At 46.8% G+C, this 19,551-nt stretch overlaps 1 protein-coding gene across 1 annotated transcript in view; it reads left to right on the top strand.

The window, feature by feature from the left end:
• Positions 1 to 19,551, top strand: part of LOC142493881 (cytochrome P450 2K1-like) — a 164,461-nt gene that overhangs the window by 35,047 nt on the left and 109,863 nt on the right. Inside the window, exon 3 of the mRNA XM_075598576.1 lies at positions 14,626 to 14,775. Coding sequence (XP_075454691.1) covers positions 14,626 to 14,775 — 150 coding nt within the window. The remainder of the gene's footprint in view (positions 1 to 14,625; positions 14,776 to 19,551) is intronic.

The raw sequence follows: 19,551 nt of genomic DNA, 5'->3' as shown, positions 1-19,551 counted from the left end.
GTCAGCGCTGCCACTATGTGTAATTATAAGATTTATAGGATACGTTTGTGCAATTAGGAAGGTACCTGACGAGCGCTCCTGCACTCGGGCCTGCTAGCAACTTTGAAAAGGATCTGCCGCTTGGTGATCCCATCTGATCCGGTGTTTCCTCGCACGAGAGTCCGCCAGGGGCGATCCCACCCTGGACATAGTCTTTGTCTCTTTGGGGCACAGACTTAAGCCCAAGTCTCTTCTCGGAGAACGCAGCGTCCGCTGTGTCCCTATCTAACACTAGTACTACTGTGACAGGGTCCCTAACCTAGGGCCTGTCCCTGTAGCACCACAAGCTGGGGAGTTCAAGGAAATATCTGGGGCCTGGGGGGTTACTGGCCTAATGCAGTGGGTCACTGACCCCTGCACTCACCTCCTTCCCCTAGCTCTTCCCGGTCTTGACTGACTAACGTGGGCTCAGCACGCGAAATGTATCAAAAACCCTGCTGCAGGGCAATCCTAAGCCCTATTGGCTCCCTGGTGTCACACGGGGTGCCGCTGGGGCTCATGGGACTTGTAATCCCTTCAAAGAGCCTTCCCTGGTTAGCTAGCGTTCGCACGCTGCATCTGCGCATGCACCACTATTCAGAGCCGCCGGGGACTCACTGTGCATGCGCGAACTTGCGCAACATGGCGGCGCCCTGCATGGGTGCCGCCGGGGACCGCTGGAGCACCGGAGTACTCCCTGCTCAGCCCCCACCCACCCTCCCGATTGGCCATCAGGTCTGCCGCTTGGCTCCGGCAGCACCCACCAACGATCCCAGCCACAGAGGCAAGAGGGGGGTCGCAGAGCAACAAGGGGTGACCTGGCTACATCCTCCCCCTGGTAAAATCTCCAACGACCTCGCTTGGAACACAACTTACTACTATACACAAACGTTATATAATAAAAATGCATCTTAACTAATATAACTTAGCACATTGCATCAACTTTAAACAATGTTACACAATTCTGTGAGCATCGCAATCACAGATTGGATTGTACTCCGAGACCACTGCTGAGCCTCATAGTGGGGTGCCCCAATTTGATCATAGGTTACCCGATTTGGAGGGTACCTGACTCTTTGGCTCCGTCAAAGCTGTTCTTCTGCAACTCCCTCGGGGGAGTAATAAACACAGTCCTGAGGCTCAGCCTCTTCCCTTGAGGCGAGAATTGTATCTGAACAGTCTCTGTTTGGCACAAAGCATGGGCTCTGTGGATCCAAAGGCTGGCCTGTTGGTGCCACCTTAGCTTTTCCTGTAGCTCCTCTGGGAGATGCCCTTTCTGCGGAATAGTCCCTTTGAGAGGGTCCTTCCATAGGGTCCTCAGGAGTTTCAGAGTGGGTTTCGTTATTTACAGTCTCTTGACCCATCTCTGCTAAGTCGGACTCACCGTTGAGTGGTGTTGCCAGTATTTCCTCTTCCTCATCTCCCACTTGTGGAATGGGGAGAAGATGGTTACGGTGCCATACCTTTACCCGGCCTTCAGTGTCTTTGATGCAATAGACCGTGAGGCCAGGCATCTGAGATTCTATTTCATAGACACCGTCTCTCCATCGATCGGCCAATTTGTGTTTTCCGGGGATTCCCAGATTCCGAAGCAACACAGCGTCTCCAGGACGAAGCTCCCGATATCTGCCCTTATGATCGTATCGTGTCTTATTGTCAGCATTCAGCTTGGCTGTAGACTTCTCAGCCTGTTGATAGGCCTGCTGCAAGCTGTCTTTAAGTCTTTGTACGTATTTGAAATGGGTAGCATTGTGTATCCCATCCGTCGAGACTCTAAGACGTACATCCACTGGCAGTCTCGCCTCTCGCCCAAACATGAGGAAGTAGGGGGAGAATCCAGTTGACTCGTGTCGGGTACAGTTGTACGCATGAACCAAGGCCTCCACATGTCGACTCCATTCAGTCTTCTGAGCACCCTGTCGAGTCCCGAGCATGTCCAGTAGGGTTCGATTAAATCGTTCTGGCAACGCATCTCCCTCAGGATGGTACGGGGTTGTTCGTGATTTAGCAATGTTCAGTATTTTGAGCAATTCTCGGATCAGAGTGCTCTCAAAATCCCGACCTTGGTCTGAATGGAGGCAGTTTGGAAGGCCGTAGTGAACTAAGTACTTCTCCTATAATATCTTCGCCACTGTGATAGCTTTCTGGTCTTTAGTGGGGAAGACCTGGGCATACCGGGTATAATGGTCCGTGATGACCAGCACGTTGCATATTCCTCGGGTATCAGGCTCAATGCACAGAAAGTCCATACATACAAGGTCCATGGGGCCAGAACTTTTCAGATGGCCCATAGGCGCTGCTCTAGTAGGTAGGGTATTGCGTTGGATACACCGAGTACAACGGCGACAGTGTTGTTCTATGGCCTCTCGCATCTTGGGCCAGAAAAAGCGGTCTCTGACCAACCCAAAGGTCTATTCTACACAGAGATGTCCATGCTAATCATGTAGGGACTTCAATACCATGTATTGCAAGTTCTTAGGGAGGACTAGTTGTCGTCTATCGGGGTGATTGTGGTATTGCACCACCCGATAGAGTAAGCAGTTGTCTATTTCAAATTTGTCTGCTTCCCGCATGAGCGAAGCGACCAAGTCTTTGGAATCATGCTTCAAGAGAGCTGGGTTCCCTTTTTCCACGGCTTGCCTAATAATACTAACTACAGGGTCCTGTATTTGAAGGCCACTTGGTCGTTGATGATGGCTGCAGTGCTACACATGGCGCGCACCCCTGGACCCGGGAGTTCCTCCCATTCCTCATCATCTGGAGTAGCACTCAACCCTGGTTGTCTGTACAGGGCGTCAGCCCCTACATTCAAAGGTCCAGGCTTATACTTCAGGGAGAATCGGTAATTGTTAAGGGCTGCCAGCCATCGGTGCCCTGCTGCGTCCAATTCGGCTGAGGGTTTGACGTACGTGAGGGGATTGTTGTCCGTCCTAAACTCAAACGTAACACCATACAGGTAGTCGTGGAATTTTTCCGTGATGGCCCATTTGAGGGCCAGGAATTCCAACATGTGAAAAGGGTATTTCTGTTCACTGGGTGTCAAACTGCGGCTGATGTATGCCACTGGTCGAAGGCCCTCGGGGTGCTTCTGGTGCAAGACGGCGCCCAAGCCATTTAGACTGGCATCCACATGCAGAACGTATGGTTGTTCTGGATCAGCATACGCCAGCACAGGCACTTCGGTCAGACTTTTCTTCAACTTCAGGAAGGCCCGTTCACACTCAGGCGTCCATTTATCGCCAAACGGTTGATGGGCCGACGTGGCCTTCCTTCCGGTATCTTCGGGGTATGTCTTCAACAGATTGTTCAGGGGTTTAGCTCGACTAGAGTACCCTTCAACGAAGCAACAGTAATTCCCGCAGAACCCCAGGAAGGATCGCAGCTCTGTGACATTCTCGGGACGAGGCCAGTTCACAACCGCTTCTACTTTGGCTGGCTGGGTCGGTGGCGATTCCTTGAGCTGACACGATGTGTCCCACGTAAGTCACAGAGGTGTGGCAGAAGCGACACTTGTCGAGGGAAAACTTCAATCCTTCTTTCCCAAGACGATCTATCACTTTAAGCAGCCTCTCTTCCAGCGTCCTTCCGAAGACAATGATGTCGTCCAGATATACGAGACACTCCCGAGGGTTCATGTCCCCGATAGTCTTCTCCATCAGCCTTTGGAAGGTAGCAGGGGCCCCACATATACCTTGGGGCATACGGGTAAATTGGTAGAACCCCAGGGGACAGACGAAGGCTATTTTCTCCTGATCCTCTGCATTCATGGGCACCTGATAGTACCCTGATCGTAGATCGAGCACACTGAACCACTGGCTTCCGTTCAGAGCATTTAGAATCTCTTCAATGCGAGGAATGTTGTACTGATCCGTTATCGTACGGTTGTTCAGGGTCCGATAGTCGACACACAGTCGTACTGACCCATTCTTCTTTCTTACCACCACTATGGGAGAGACGTAAGGACTTCGAGACTCCGTCAATATCCCAGCGGTCTCCATTTCTTGCAAGACGTTCCTTACATCTTCCACATCCCTAGGGGCGATGCGAGGAGAGCGTTCATGGAATGGAGTGGCGTCACTCAGTCTAATGGTATGTTGAGCACTGCGACTGCACCCCACATCCATCTCACTCGTGGAGAACACCGTCCGTCGTTTATTCAACTGGGTTGTCAGCCGCTCTTTCTACTCAGTTGGCAACGTCGACTCGCCGAAGTTGAAATCTAGGTAGACTAACTGCTCACTTGCGGCTGCCGCATTCACCTGGGGCGTTGGTTCCACAGGGCTAACTGGATATATGCAACCCAGACTCTGTCTGGCATCAAGTTCCATCGGGAATGGAGAGAGATTCTGCACATATACGTAAGTTCGTAGAGGGATTTTAGTCGCCCACTCCCTCACTTCGGGTAGTACCCTATACCCTCTCTGAGCTTCTTCCTCCGGGGTACTCTCCAGAGAGAAGAGCTGATCGTTCTCATCTCGCTCGGGGTAAAGGCACCAGATGTCCATTCGTTGCACTCCCCCTGGCAAAATGGTCGTCAGTCCGCGTTGACGATTGTAGAGATCCCCGTGATGCTCTAGGACATATACCCGGTTGCACTCCTCTCGTAGCACGGGATCTAGGAGTGAATTGGCCAGCGGCAACTCATTGGTCTCTTTCAGATATGCTCTTATAACAGCTTGTACTATATCAGTATTGGTTCCAAAGATGATCGGATACTTGCATTGGTCTTGGGGCTCTGGGCATACCATTGCCGCTACATGCATAGGGTGTCTCTTGCCGGTGTTCAGTTGGAGTATTTCCAGTTGAACCCTTACAATCCCATCGATGGGGTAGTCTTCATTACTTAACCCCCTTACCTTCATATGTTCGGCCGACCTCAGGGGGCAGTGTCTAAGGTGCTGTTCATAGATCTTGCGGTATATAGTGGTTACTTGGGATCCAGTGTCCAGTAAGGCAGAGGCGTAGATTCCTTCCAGTACAAAAGGCACTATGGCTGAGGTGCCTACTTGACGGTAAGCATCCTCGAGTAAGGTGTAATCACTGGGGCCGGAGTCAGAAGGAGCCTCTTCGGGTCCAGCAGGGGTCTCTGGATCAGACTCTGCCAGTCGCACATGGCAGACCATCGCCCGGGCTGAATTCCCTCTATTGGGTGGTTTTTCCTCCGGGGGGTCCTCCCTTTCTGGACAGTCACTGGAGAAGTGACCCTTCTTACCGCAGTTATAGCAAACGACTTCTCGGCGTTCAGGACGACCCCTGTACGGAGAAGATGGTTTCCTGGAGGTCTATATTTGGAGACTGGAATCTTGGGAGAGGCCTCCTCTTCCTGAATTGGAGGTTTCTTGGCCTCTGTCGCAGAAGCCCCCTGAGGTTCACTCTTAGTAGGCTCCTTAGTCTTCTTGGAAGTATGCGATCGGGCGTAGACCTCATGTTCTTTTATCTCATCTATTAGCTCCTCCCAGGTAGGGGGGTCGCCTCATCATGAGTACAATATGATTGTTGGGAATGGCTCCAGCCAGGAATTGCGCGCAGAGGTACTCATCCACCTCACTTGCAGTAATAAGTTTTCGCTTGCGTAGCTCCCATAAGACCACTTGAATACTCTGTAGGAAATCAGATAGATCCTCTCCCTCTTTTTTGCAAAGGTTGTAGTATCTCTTCATCAATTGTCCTATGTCTTCGGTTCGGCCGTGAGCCCGCACAAGAGTCTCTAGCATCTGATGCGCGGTAAGGTCTGCATGCTGATCTTTACACATCTGTATTGTGGTGGACGTGGGAGGATGTAGGCATTCCATTATGCATTTCCGCTTCACCAACTCAGAGCATCTCCATTCTTCTAGGACCTGAGAAGTGTATTCTCTCCAGACTTCAAACGCTTCTTCGCCAGTCGGGGTCGGCTTGGTCCCTGAAAAGACCTTTAACTTGCGATACTGCTGTGAGGCCAGAGCTTCGGATTTGGACGCCCCCAATTTGTAGGATAGCCTGAGCTAGCAATCTGATTTCATCCCCAGGTTAAGAGGACGAGCTGGCAATACTTAACGGTGGACTGTAGTCTGTGGGAGCGGCCCGGTCGGCCCCGCAATAACTTTCAGGAGGGGAAGGTGATGTATGCATAGCAACCTCTTGTAAGTTCGTGTAAGAGCTGCGAGGCTCAGATTTTATAGGCAGTTCAGGGTAGACAACAATACAGAATGAACCGGTTGGCCTCGCGAGCCACAAGTTGGACAGGCCCGGTTTTCAGTTATATCTTGCCCTATACTCACTAACACAGAGCAACACTCCTGGTCCGCATCCTTACGTCGCTCCAACACTTTTATTTTGGTAGCATCCCGGATATTTGGGTGCTGCCTAAAGGCCATTTGTATTGACGAGGATGGAGTATCAACAGGAACCCGGCTCACCGCGAGCCTGTGGAGCGGCGGCACTTGCAGCTCCACAACCCAGTCATACACTTCTGAGCATGACGGGGACAGAAATGGTGGTGACATACTTAATAACTGAGGGGGGCACCCCAGGTCTGACATCTCAGCAGCGCCTCCAATTGTAACGGGTATTCCCTCTATCCCAATCACAGATACCGTGTGTGGGTGGAAACCTATGTGTTTCCAGGTGTGGTGCATTATACCTGTCAGGATCACAGGAGGCCTGAACCTCCGCCAGTGAGAGCCTGGGGTGAATCCTCTGGAACGTTCTCGGTTTCAGCGCCTCCACCTGTGTAGGGTTCTAGGGATGTAGAAGGTTGCCTACACAGGACCCGCATATACAATAACCACATACACAGGAATGTATATAACCACTTTACTGTAACGCAGAACAATCACACACTTATAATACTAATACTTCCCCTAGAGGGTAACTCCCCAATATAACTCAGTCCCAAGTGTCTTTCAATCCACTAGGAGTGTACCTACCCATCATTGTGTACCCCCACACCGTGTCCACAGCCAAACTCCTTTGTCCCGTGGTCAGCGCTGCCACTATGTGTAATTATAAGATGTATAGGATACGTTGGTGTACTTAGGAAGGTACCTGACGAGCGCTCCTACACTCGGGCCTGCAAGCAACTTCTAAAAGGATCTGCCGCTTGGTGATCCCATCTGATCCGGTGTTTCCTTGCACGAGGGTCCGCCAGGGGCGATCCCACCCTGGGGAGTTCAAGACCTATCTGGGGCCTAGGGGATTACTGGCCTAATGCAGTGGGTCACTGACCCCTGCACTCACCTCCTACCCCTAGCTCTTCCCAGTCTTGACTGACTATCGTGGGCTCAGCGCGGGAAATGTATCAAAAACCCTGCTGCAGGGCAATCCTAAGCCCTATTGGCTCCCTGGTGTCACATGGGGCGCCTCTATGGCTCATGGGACTTGTAGTCCCTTCCAAGAGCCATCCCTGTTAAGCTAGCGTTTGTGCGCTGCAACTGCGCATGCGCCACTATTCAGGGCCGTTGGGGATTCACTGCGCATGCGCGTACTTGCGCAACATGGCAGCGCCCTGCACGGGAGCGCCGGAGCGCTCCCTGCTCAGCCCTCACCCTCCCGATTGGCCGTCGGATCTGCCGCTTGGCTCCGGCAGCACCCACCAACAATCCCGGCCACAGAGGCAAGGGGGGGAGGGCGCAGAGCAACGAGGGGTGACTTGGCTACACACAGTAAAAACAGTGGGAAAAAAATGAGACACGGCTACCGCACTTACTCCGCTGGCATCATCACCCAATTGATACCGCGCTCAAGGATATGCGCTGTTGATGCGGTGTGCTTCGGTTCGTTGTCTTGGTAGAAGCGAGGACCATCCGGGAACTCGCGTGTGATATTTTGCACTCAGGGACAATGTTGTCTTGGAAGAAAGCTTTATTCATGATTCCTATAGCAAGAAAAGAAAAGTGCTCAAAAAACTGCACAATAGTACAGTACAGTGCATACAGTAAGGCTACACTAGTAAAGTACAGTGCATAAGGCTACATTATATTTGATATATTTTACCTTCAAAGATGACCATGCATCCTGGTCTGTTTTGAACACCATCCCACTGTACTGTGTACTGTATGTTTCTTTAATAAAGGAGATGTTGCGTTTTGTAAACTGTATTTTATGAATAAAGATATTTTTTTTTAATCACAGGTAAGACCATACTGTTGTACGGTACTGTACATGTTTTGACCTGCTGTACTGTATTTAACTTACTGTTTTAACTTGCTGTACACACACACAGGACCTGCACAAATTTCAGTCCCTGAGGGCCGCAAACATGCACGGTTTTCAAGGTTGTCCTGGAAACCGGGCCTGTTTGCTGCCCTCGAGGGCTGTAGTGATGCAGGCCTGACTGACTGTTTTGAACACCATCCCACTGTACTGTATACTGTATGTTTCTTTAATAAAGGAGATGTTGCGTTTTGTATATTTTGTGAATAAAGAATTTGTTTTTATAAGATGTGACTGTAAACCATACTGACTGACTGTAAATGTTTTTACTTTCTGTACATAAGTGTTTTCACTAGCGGTAAACCATACACCTGTTGATGTTTTTAATTGCTGTGCACTTAAAATGATTCTACATTGTACAGTATTTGTAAATAAATGTTTTTGTACTTACTCCACCAATAAAAGAACATGTTGATTTGTCCTACATTGTTCCATTGGCTCCTTTGCTACTGTAACAAAATACAGTGTTTCTAGAATGTCGAGGCATACTGCACTGTATACTGTAGGCATACTCAGTATGAGAGTATTAAAAAAATAGAAGACACAAACTGTACTGTACTGTACTGTATGTACTGGCACTGTATACTGTAGACGAGACATAATGTATGTGATACATGTAGAATAAATGCATAGTTTTTATTTTTCCGGGTTTTATTACACAGTATACTGTATATTTATTTTTTTTAGCATGTTCTTATATAGCGCAAAGATTTGTAAAAAAAAAGTCATAGTTTTCGATAAAATACTGATAAACTTGAACAACTGTTGCCATCTTATCATCTGTTGCATTAATCGCGGCCCATATTAAATAAGCGTACGTTCTGTCGGGTTTTTGGAACACAGACTGCACTTGTGCACTCATGGCGGGACGCTAAGGACAATAACCAGACCGGAAACTGGGCTTGTCTTTTTTTAATATGAAAAGCCTAAATTGATACATTATTGTAACTTCTTCCTTCAGTCCCAAGGCCAATTTACAATAGACACAATGTGGTATTAAACGAAACACCTGCAAGTCGACACATTACTTATGCGCATGCGCAATACAATTCATGAATATCTGCCATCTGGCGGATACGCGAAGAATTTCAACCAATGAAATCCGAACCATTATCAATAAACACATAAACCGCGCATCAACCGCGGATGTGAATGCAACATGAATGCGGTATGAATGCGGTCAGAATGCGGCATGAACGTGGTGAAGTGCATTCGAAAAAAAATCACGGAAAAATGCGGGGATGGAGAATAAAAGGGGCCGCGGCAGTATGGGCTGTTACTTTGCATGAATTTCCTGCCGTATATTTATAACCACATTGATTACAAATTAAGTGTTCCCTTGTTCTCTGGCGCTTCAAAGTAAAATCCCAATATGCCTAAAATGTTGGTACAGTTAAAATAGGGGGACTTTAATTAATCAATTTTTATATAACTATATAAAAATTGTGCGATATATTTCCTTATTTTCCCAAACAGCGTTTACAGCAAATCTCAGCACGCTCGCAGCTTCCTTGCAAAAGTTAGCAAACAGCCGCTTGCTATGCTGCTTGGGCTGGGTTTTAAAACCATTTTTCATTTTGGCGGTTACAGAAAAACACTGCCACAGTAATACCTTTTACATTTAGAAATCACTTTATTCTCGCCACCTTATACCTGTTGGGAGACACTTACAGTTTACAATCTACAATTCCCCAATATGACTCAGGGGCACCCAGCGTGCATAATATCTTTATTATTGGCCTAGGTAGCCCTTCACCCTCACAGCGTCCGCTCCCGATTCTGCAGTCCAGTCCGCATACGTTTGCAGATAGGCTGCATTCTCTTCTCACAAATTGTAGATAGCCATCAAACAACTCTGCTCCTCACTGGAGAAGCTTGTTGCATAAGTCTCTGCAACTCACATGTTGTGTTGTAGAAGGCCCGCACCTTTGTCTAGCCCGGCATGGGTGGTGGCAACATCTTGTGCTTAATGTGGGGTTCCACATCTCTGGCATTTAGACTTCAGGCTCACGTCTCCGCCTGGGCAATCCCAGCTGGGACAAATACACTGGAGTGTACAATAATCCTAACTAAAAACCTAAATGGAAAAGTGCTAGACCTAAAAAGAAGTGCACTAAATAAAAAATGTGAATGGTGCCAACAGATAAGTGCACTGTGATGAAAACTATATAATAAACCCACTAATAACTTGGGTTGAGGATTATCTGCTGGGTGAAGCTGCCTAGGGGATCTCAATTGCAAATTTTTCTAAGAACTTGTCACATGGATACCAACAAAAACAAAAAGCAATCCCTGACGCATATACCTGAAAGAATGCATTGAGTGAATTACCACTATAATGAACTCATGTCCACAAAAATGTCCACAAGTGTATTACAATCTGAAGTGCTTCCAGTCCTGGATCCTGCTTATTAAGTTTCCTCCTTGTGGATAATTTTCATCCTAATGCATAATATACAAAAAGAAAGGGACACACCATAGTGCAGTATGTAAAGTCCAAAAATGATGCCCTATAGAACCAAATAAATGCCTACTTACAAAGTGGGCTTGTAATGCATTCAGCTGCTAGAAACTGTGCTTGTGCCAACGTCTTCTCCTGATGCTCCACGAACCCCACGTGTTGCAGCTTCTTGTACTCCGTTGTTTCACTTGTGCACGTTTCCACACCCAGCACCAGAGCAGTTTCCCCAGAAGACAAACAGAGGAAAAGATGGTGCAGAACTACAAAGCTTTAATTAAAAATGGCAAGGCAGAGAAATACACTTACTGCTGCGGCACAGTTTATTCGAGCATTTGCCCGTTCTGTGCCGCAGCAGTAGCCTGGCGCGCGCCCGAGTGTGACGGGCGCGCGCCGAAGCAGCGGAAGAGCGCCCTCCGATCGGGGCGCTCTCCCTACCGCTGCCGGGTCCGCCGGGTCCCCCGGAACCCCCTGCCGCTGTCCCGCGATCGCGGGACACCAGGGCTCCCTCGGGGAGCCCCTGGACACGCGTGCAGGGGGCGCACGCTCCCGATGACGCGTGACCGCGCGTCTATGACGCGCGGCACGCCGAGGGGCGGCCACTAGCAAGCCGGGAGATTTCCCGGCTTGCGGTACCGACCACACTTCAATAAAGTGTGTCGGTAGTGTACAAAGTACCTCTGCTATAAACTAAACAATATTGCCGTCCGCAGCGTGTCCCAATGAAGCCTCAGTTCTTGTCAGTGTTTGCTGTGCGCTCACTCCCGCGATCACGTGTCCCGGCACGCACACTGGTGACGTCACTGCTAGGCTCACTCCACACTACTCCACACTACTCCACACTACTCGTTCGGCAACGTAATTAGGCTCCTCCCTTCCTGATTTTCCCCAAACAGCACTTACAGCAAATCTCAGCGCGCAAGGCGCATCCTAGCGGAAGTTAGCAAAAGCCGCTTGCTATACTGCTTGGCACTGGTTTTTAAAACCATTTTTCCTTTACGCGGTTTCAGGAAAACACTGCCACAGTAATACCTTTTACATTTAGAAATCACATTATTCTCGTCACCTTATACCTGGTGGGAGACACATATACATTACAGTACATTGAAATTACAGTGTTCATGCCATTACTGGGTTGCAGAGCTGACAATCTACAATTCCCAATATGGCCCAGGGGCACCAAGCCAGGCATAATACCTTTATTACTGGCCTGGTACTCCTTCACCATCAGAGCATCTGCTCCCGATTCTCCAGTCCAGTCCGCATACGTTTGCAGATAGTCCACATTCTCTTCTCTCTACTTAGGGTGGCACAAATTGTAGCTAGCCATCAAACAACTCTGCTCCTCACTGGAGAAGCTTGTTGCATAAGTCTCTGCAACTCACATACAGTATTGTGTTGTAGAAGGCCCGCACCTCTGTCTGGCCCGGCATGGGTGAAATGTAAAGGGGGGTTAGGCTGCACTCCACAAATAAATGAATTAAACATACAGTTTACCGGTGCTGCTGGTTCAAGGAAGTACCTGCCAGGCAATTTCCAAAGTATACTCAGGAAAGAAGGATCCAGCGCTCCACAGTTTTCTAAATAAAGTAAATTTATTGTGCCACACAACGTTTCGACCAATAGGTCTTTCACATAGACATGCCTAGTCACTTGAGAAAGACCTATTGGTCGAAACGTTGTGTGGCACAATAAATTTACTTTATTTAGAAAACCGTGGAGCGCTGGATCCTTCTTTCCGGCAAGGGTGGTGGCAACACCTTCAGCTTAAGGTGGGGTTCAACATCTCTGGCATTTTGACTTCAGGCTCACGTCTCCGCCTGGGCAATCACAGCTGGGACAAATACACTGGAGGAAGTTTTCTCTATTTACTTGTACTAACAGGAAGATTCTTGGTAGTGTGTACTGGGATACTGCACATTTAACCATGTTCGTGGTGGAAAGCGGGAACAGTCTTGAATAGCTCCTGATCCTTTGGCTCACCACGTGCAACTGAGGGTGCGGTAGCTCACGTCCGGCTATGACCCTAGTGGTGACACACAATAGTCTATTAGCACTGTGTCTCCTACCCCTGGTGGATGCAGAAGTTCAGGCACTAACTGTGGGCACGGCTCTAGGTTTTGCCCCAAACCCAGCCCCTACTGTGGGCAGAGCTTCGGTTTCACTCCGAGCCAAGCACATTTCTTGCAAAGAAAGCATACAACTTTGCAAACCACACTATGCGGTTCTCCCATTTTGGTGGGAACAGCTATTTCACGTGCTATAGCTCTCTTTCACGGGGGATATGGTCCTCAAGATCCCATAAAGCCCCCTTGAGACACTACACACACGTGGATTATATGATACAGTTCGGATAGCACACACGGCGTCTCCCTGTGCTGGGGACCGCTATAGTATTGCTGCAGCTCTTCAAATGGAGGTTCTGGCATGCTGAATTTTAAGAGCCCCATCTCGGACACTACCTGCACATACAGTACTGTACTTATTTTGGATTTTCATGTGATGGTTTCCGCTTTAGGCGATCCTGACCTCTCAGGTCTCAAGAGCCCCACCAATCCCAGGTCAACCACCCATAATTCCTCTTGCATGGCTCTGATATGATGTTTTCCTAGGCACCTCTCAATCTGGTATGAACTAGGATCTTTGGTATTAGAGCCCCCCCGGACCGTAAATCAGGGTGTAGTTCATTCTGCTTGGGAATACAGTAATTAGCTAGGTTACAGTGATTGATCACACATCTCCCCCCAGCGCATATAACATTCTCTCTCTGGAAAAGACTGTCCTGATGATGATCACAGCAGCATCTCAAATGTAACACTTGTTCCCCCACCCTAAGGGAGATTCACTGTTGTTACCTGGTGTTGGTGCTAACTGTTAAGCTCACAGAAGGCCCTGAGCATCCAACGATGTTGTTTGGGATAGATAAGACAGACTTTCAGTACTTAGATTGTTCTCTCGGTGGTACAGATCCCCCATTACCACATGGAATATCGTAGATAGTGTCAGTCCCCTGTGGAAAATACTCTCACCCTCTCCCTTAAGAACTGCAGCCTCAGGCAGGCGTATAAAAAAGTAACTGGGGTGTTTCTTCTGGATAGTACAACAACAGCATACCAACATGAACAATATACATCTGTACACTCTTTTCTCTGACAGCAGCAAGAGAGATTATCCCCCACTGGGCCCAACATAACCCAGCAGAGTGTCCCCTCACTGCTTGCTCTTCTCCTGGTCCCTGGACTCAACTCCCAGGTCTTGAGGCCCCAAAGGTCTATCCCTGTCTCCAACACTCCTTAGTGGAGTATGGGGTAGGTGATCCCACTCCCTGGAGGGAGGGGATAGAAGGTGAAGCAGAGCCCTGGCTCCACAATTCTACAACTCAAAAATTTTGAAGTGCTGCTCCATTTTGTTAACAGGAGAGGGGCTCTAAGACTCGGCCCCGTATGGGCAGTACCCAGGCCATAAGCCACCCCTCCTGTCACTCAAGGGAACTGCTTACTACAGCAAGGGAAGAATTAACCCCAACACTACCTGCCCTGGTACCAGGATTTAGGCAGAGAAATTAGTAGCCAGGGGCTGCATGGCTACATAACATTGAAGACTGCTAGAAGACTTTGGGTTTGCAACATACTGTATGCTTGCTTAATCTCTACATTATGTGACTAGGATTGATCTCTTGAATCTCTTGAATTTCATCATTTGTTTGACTGTTTTCTACATATTTAGTTTTTTTATTTTCATGTATCTTGGATGTTTTTGTGCTTTCTGCAGTACAAACAAAGAAAGATTGAATATTAATACTGTAACTTGCCAACGTTTAATAATTTTTCACCAAAGTTTTCAGTATTTAAAACAAATGTTGAATATGTGAGATATAAAGTTATTTACATATAATAGATTTTATTTTCACTGTTTCTTGTTTTACTAAATTTTGAATTTTTAACACACTGTTTTAGGAATTATTTTTTCTCACGGTGACACCTGGAAAGTGATGAGAAGATTTACTTTTGCATCTGCACGTGCTTTTGGAATGGGCAAGAGCAGCATAGAAGACAAAGTTTTTGAAGAATGTGATCACCTAACTCAAAGTTTTGAGTCATTCAAAGGTACAGTAGGAATATAATGTGGATATGTACATTGTATAATGCAATACATTTGTAACATTGTAGTAACTTTATATTCAACCAATGTTAATTAAGTAATAATCCCAGAAGAACAGGGCATTACTGGCAAATAATACCCTGGCTGGAAGAGTTGAAGGCGCGAGGCGAAGCTGAGGGACTTTAACCCAGCCAGGGCATGTTGGCCAGTAATGCCCTGTTCTTCAGGGATTATTACTATTATAGGCTAAATGTAGCCTTTTTTATTATTACATTTTTCATAAAAAAGAACGACACTTTTGTAGTCATATTTATTTTTATCAGCATGATTGAATACATTTTTATTGCTGCAGTGGAAACATTACTATATGCTCATTTGCATGTCTTAGACAGGTCTGCAACCCCGCCTTTCACCATTATCACCCAGCACACAGTGTTTCCACTGCAGCAAGGGATTCTGGGAAATGACAGACACACACATATACATATACAGTATACACACACACACACACACACACACAAACACACACACTGCAGCCGCCCCCTCTATACACACACAAACACTCTGCAGCCCTGCTCCTCAACACTCACAAAACACACACACACAGCAGTCCACCTCTACACTCACAAATACACACTGCAGCCCCCTTGTAAACCCACAAAACTGCACACACACCAAAACACACTCTGCAGCCCTCCTCCACACTCTACACCCACTGACACACACCCACTGATTGACACACACTGCAGCCCCCCTCTACACCCCAAAACAGTGCAGACACACACACACACACACACACACACACACAAACTACATCCGCAAAACACACACCAGCAGCCTCCCTCTACACCAACTACAGCCCCCCTGTAAACCTACACACTGCAGACACACACACACACAAAACAATCTACACTCCTCCTCTACCCTCAAAACACACTGCAGTCCCCCCTCTGCACCCACAAAACACACATGCAGACACACACAAACCAGACTCTGCCATCTCTACATCCAAAAAACACACACCAGCATCCCCCTCTCTACACCAACAGCCCCCCTGTAAACCCACACACTTTAGACACACACACCAACATAAAACTCTACACCCCTCCTCTTCTCACAAGATACACACCAACAAAACAGACTCTGCTGCCTCCTCTACACCCACACACCAATAAAACACTCTGCTTGCCCCTTTACACCCACAAAACACTCAGCAGACACATAAGCCTTTCCCCTCACTCTCCTGTGCGGAGATCTCTGCAGGTAGGGTGGAGGAGGAGTCAGTGACTCCTATCCAATAACCTACCCTGTCTGAGAGCTAATCTCACTGTTTGTGAATGAGAACTGAAAGCTGATTGGCTGAAAACTTGGCTGGGTGCCAAAAATTCCTGGCCATTACTGATTGGTTAAAATTCCGGGTATTATCCAATCAAAGACCAGGGATTTCAATAATGCCTGGAATGTAACAGCTTTAGCCTATAATACATTATATAGCTGAGCTGGGACAGAGAGCATACAGAATTAGTGGATCCACTGAAAAACAGCTGTTATGTTAGTGTATTTTCATGTGATTATCCAGAATCCTTGTCTGAAGCCTAACCACTTTATGATGTGAGAATGAGGTGAATGAATCAGGAAACTGTGGAATACATGAAAAAACACTCTTCTACTTCTTCAAATAGTTATTCTAGAAACATGTCTCCTTTTTTTTCTGTATTTTGTATAGTCAATGTTTTCCTTATTACACAACATAGACTTCCAGAAAATGCTTAATAAGATTGATAATAAATTATATTACTGTGTCTATCTTTTTAGTGTCTGTTTACACGGTGCTTCTGCTACAAACTGAGTTTTGCTGGGTGGTTTATTCTGTGTTAAATGTATGCAGAAACCAGTATAAGGGTTGTTTCAAAGTTAAATGGTCAGATGCAGGGCAGTGTACATGGCATAGAACAATAATATTTGTTATTTGAAGACACCAAAAATGACTCAAGCATGTCAACAAAAAGAATTCAGAGCAGATTCCTAGATAGTGTTAACATTTGTGGCTAGAAATTTGGAATATAAATTTAACTGCTGCCCTTGGCACAGAATAGATTTAATTCCTGACCCTGATTCTGCGCTTGACTATTTCCAATCCGAATTCTTAAAACTCTGTGATACCCAGGCTCCACTACGCAGAATAAGGTTACAGGTTGCCCACCTTCCATGGGTAACACCTGACCTTATAGCACTCTACCAGTTCAGGGACGCCTTGTGGAAAAGCCACAAAGTAACTGGCACTACCAAGGATCCCAATCACTACAGATGCCTGCGGAATATGTGCACAAGGCAAACAAGGCTTGCAAAAGCACAATATTACTCTGACAATCTCCTCCAGAATAAATCAAACCCAGCTAACTTCTGAAAGGTTATCAACAACATATTCCAGCCATCTAACCATCAGCAGCCAAGTAATATGATTAAGGGGGATATTACTCTGACAAATCCCACCGACATTGCAAATGCATTCAATGACTACTTTGTGGGGTGTGCCACTAACTTACTAATGAAACGCAACCCTAACCATAAACCTGAATCTCATCCTAGGAGTACCCGTATAGCCCCACCCCCTCCCAACACTGCCCACAATTTTCAATTTGGCCCAGTATCTGAAGAGGAGATTACACAAGCGCTCCTCAAATGACAGCTAAGCAGCCATTGTGGACCTGACTTACTGCAATCTAGGTTCCTAAGACTTGGTGCCCCAGCCATTGCCAAACCAATTGCTTCCATAGTCAACTCTATCCTGTCTGCAGGCCATATCCCTATGACCTGGAAAACTGTCAGAGTTGTCCCAATCTTCAAAGCATACTGTTTCAGGTACAGTATTCTATCCTAATCAATAACAACGGCAAATAAACTGTAGACTCCGGTACGTGGGTTTTTTAATCCGATTCAGCAATGTGTAGGCATTGTTACACAAAGCGATATAATTCATCGAAATCCCTCCATTAGCCGTTTTCTTTTCTGAGGAAAAACAAAAAGAAAAGTTGTACTGTAATGGTCAGTCCCCTAAAGAAGTACCCAGCCAATCCCACCAATAATTTTCTCGGGGGGGCATCTCCTGTTCACATGCAAATGCGCCTACCGCGATGACATGCATATGCGTTTCAAGAAGGCTCCAATGCGCATGCGCCTAGCGTTCCACCGATTGTTCAGTATCTGTAGTACTGTACAAGCCGCTCAGGCAATGATATTGCTTACAGGAGAATCGCTTGACTTTTGAATCGCACCGATATTGATACTGTATTATCAAAATAAAAAAAACACAGAAAATAATACGGCAACAATACTCACCATAGTATTTCCCATTCAGCTGGCGCCGGCGCCGGTCCACTGCCAGTCCAGCTTTCTTGATCATCCACGTCGATAGTTTGCAGCGGGACTAGTCCACCTGTAGTCAGCTGATGAGGCTGGAAATTGCCTAGGTACATGCAAGCGAAATCCGGCTCAGGCTCAGGGTTGTCACTGACGGCGGGACCGTCTTTGGAAGCCGGTGCTGGTACATCACTTGGTAGCGACGGTCGTTTCTTTGTTGGTTTTAACATGACCCTTTGCCTTTTGCCGTCATCATGAACATAGATACAGGAAAAGGCAGGTGATACACACCAATACCCTCCAACAAATTGTGGCTCAATACGATAAAAACAGGGATCGCTACATAACCTTTTCCTGATTGCACGCTTCCACGTATGAGGAGTTGGCGAAAATTTGTAAAAGTCATAGTTTTCCATAAAATACTGATAAATTTGAACAACTGTTGCCATCTTATCCTCTGTTGCATTGATCGCAGCCCATATCAAATACGCGTAACTTCTGTTGGGTTTTTGGAAAGCGGGCTGCACTTGAACACTCATGGCGGGTGGGTCTCAGGGGAATACTGTAACCGAAACTGGTCTTTGTCTTTCTTTAATATGAAAAGCCTAAATTGATACATTTTTGCAACCTCTTCCTTCAGTCTCAAGGCCAAGTTACAATAGCACACTGTTGTATCGTTTTTAAACGAAACACCTGCAAGTTGACTCATTACTGACTGACGCGCATGCGCATTACAATTCATGAATATCTGCCATCTGGCGGACACGCGAAGAATTGCAGCCTATTAAATCCGAACCATTCTCAATAAACGCATCAACCGCGCGTCAGCCGCAACATGACCCGTGGCTGGGAACGCAAAATGAACGCGGCATGCGCCAGGTGAAGAGCGTCGCATTCCAGGAAAAAGCCAGGGAAAAAACGGTGATTTGTTAGAATAAAAGCTGCCGCAGCAGTACATAGCTTTAGGAACCTCACAGGCATCTCCTTTAGGTGTGAAACATTTGAAAATGTTAGGGTAATTTCTCATGGTGTATTGTAAAACGGATTTAAAATAGTTGGTTTAAAGCACCAAGGCACTGGAACAAATAATACAACAATGTGTAGGTGTAACATTCCAAATAGTGCTAGTGAACGTAAGGTCCTTTCAATACTAGATGCATGTTATTGCTGGGGTGCTTTTTAACATTAATTGGTAAAACTAGGGATACTGTACCTTTGGGCAAAAAGGGATAATTGTATAAAGTATTTTTTTTCCAATATGTACCGCAGATACAAAAGTATTTTTTGTAATGCTTGTGATTGGTTCAATAGGTAAAAATTAAATTAAATGCTAAAATAACCCCCCTGTAAAATGCTATGAAGATGTGTTCATTGTGTTTGAGAAGAGTTCAATTCCAATTATGGGTATAAAATCTACTCAA

Source organism: Ascaphus truei, chromosome 4 (assembly GCF_040206685.1).
Source record: "Ascaphus truei isolate aAscTru1 chromosome 4, aAscTru1.hap1, whole genome shotgun sequence".
Lineage (NCBI taxonomy): Eukaryota > Metazoa > Chordata > Amphibia > Anura > Ascaphidae > Ascaphus > Ascaphus truei.
The sequence above is the reverse complement of the archived record's forward strand: the minus strand, read 5'-3'. Positions and strand labels throughout refer to the sequence as shown.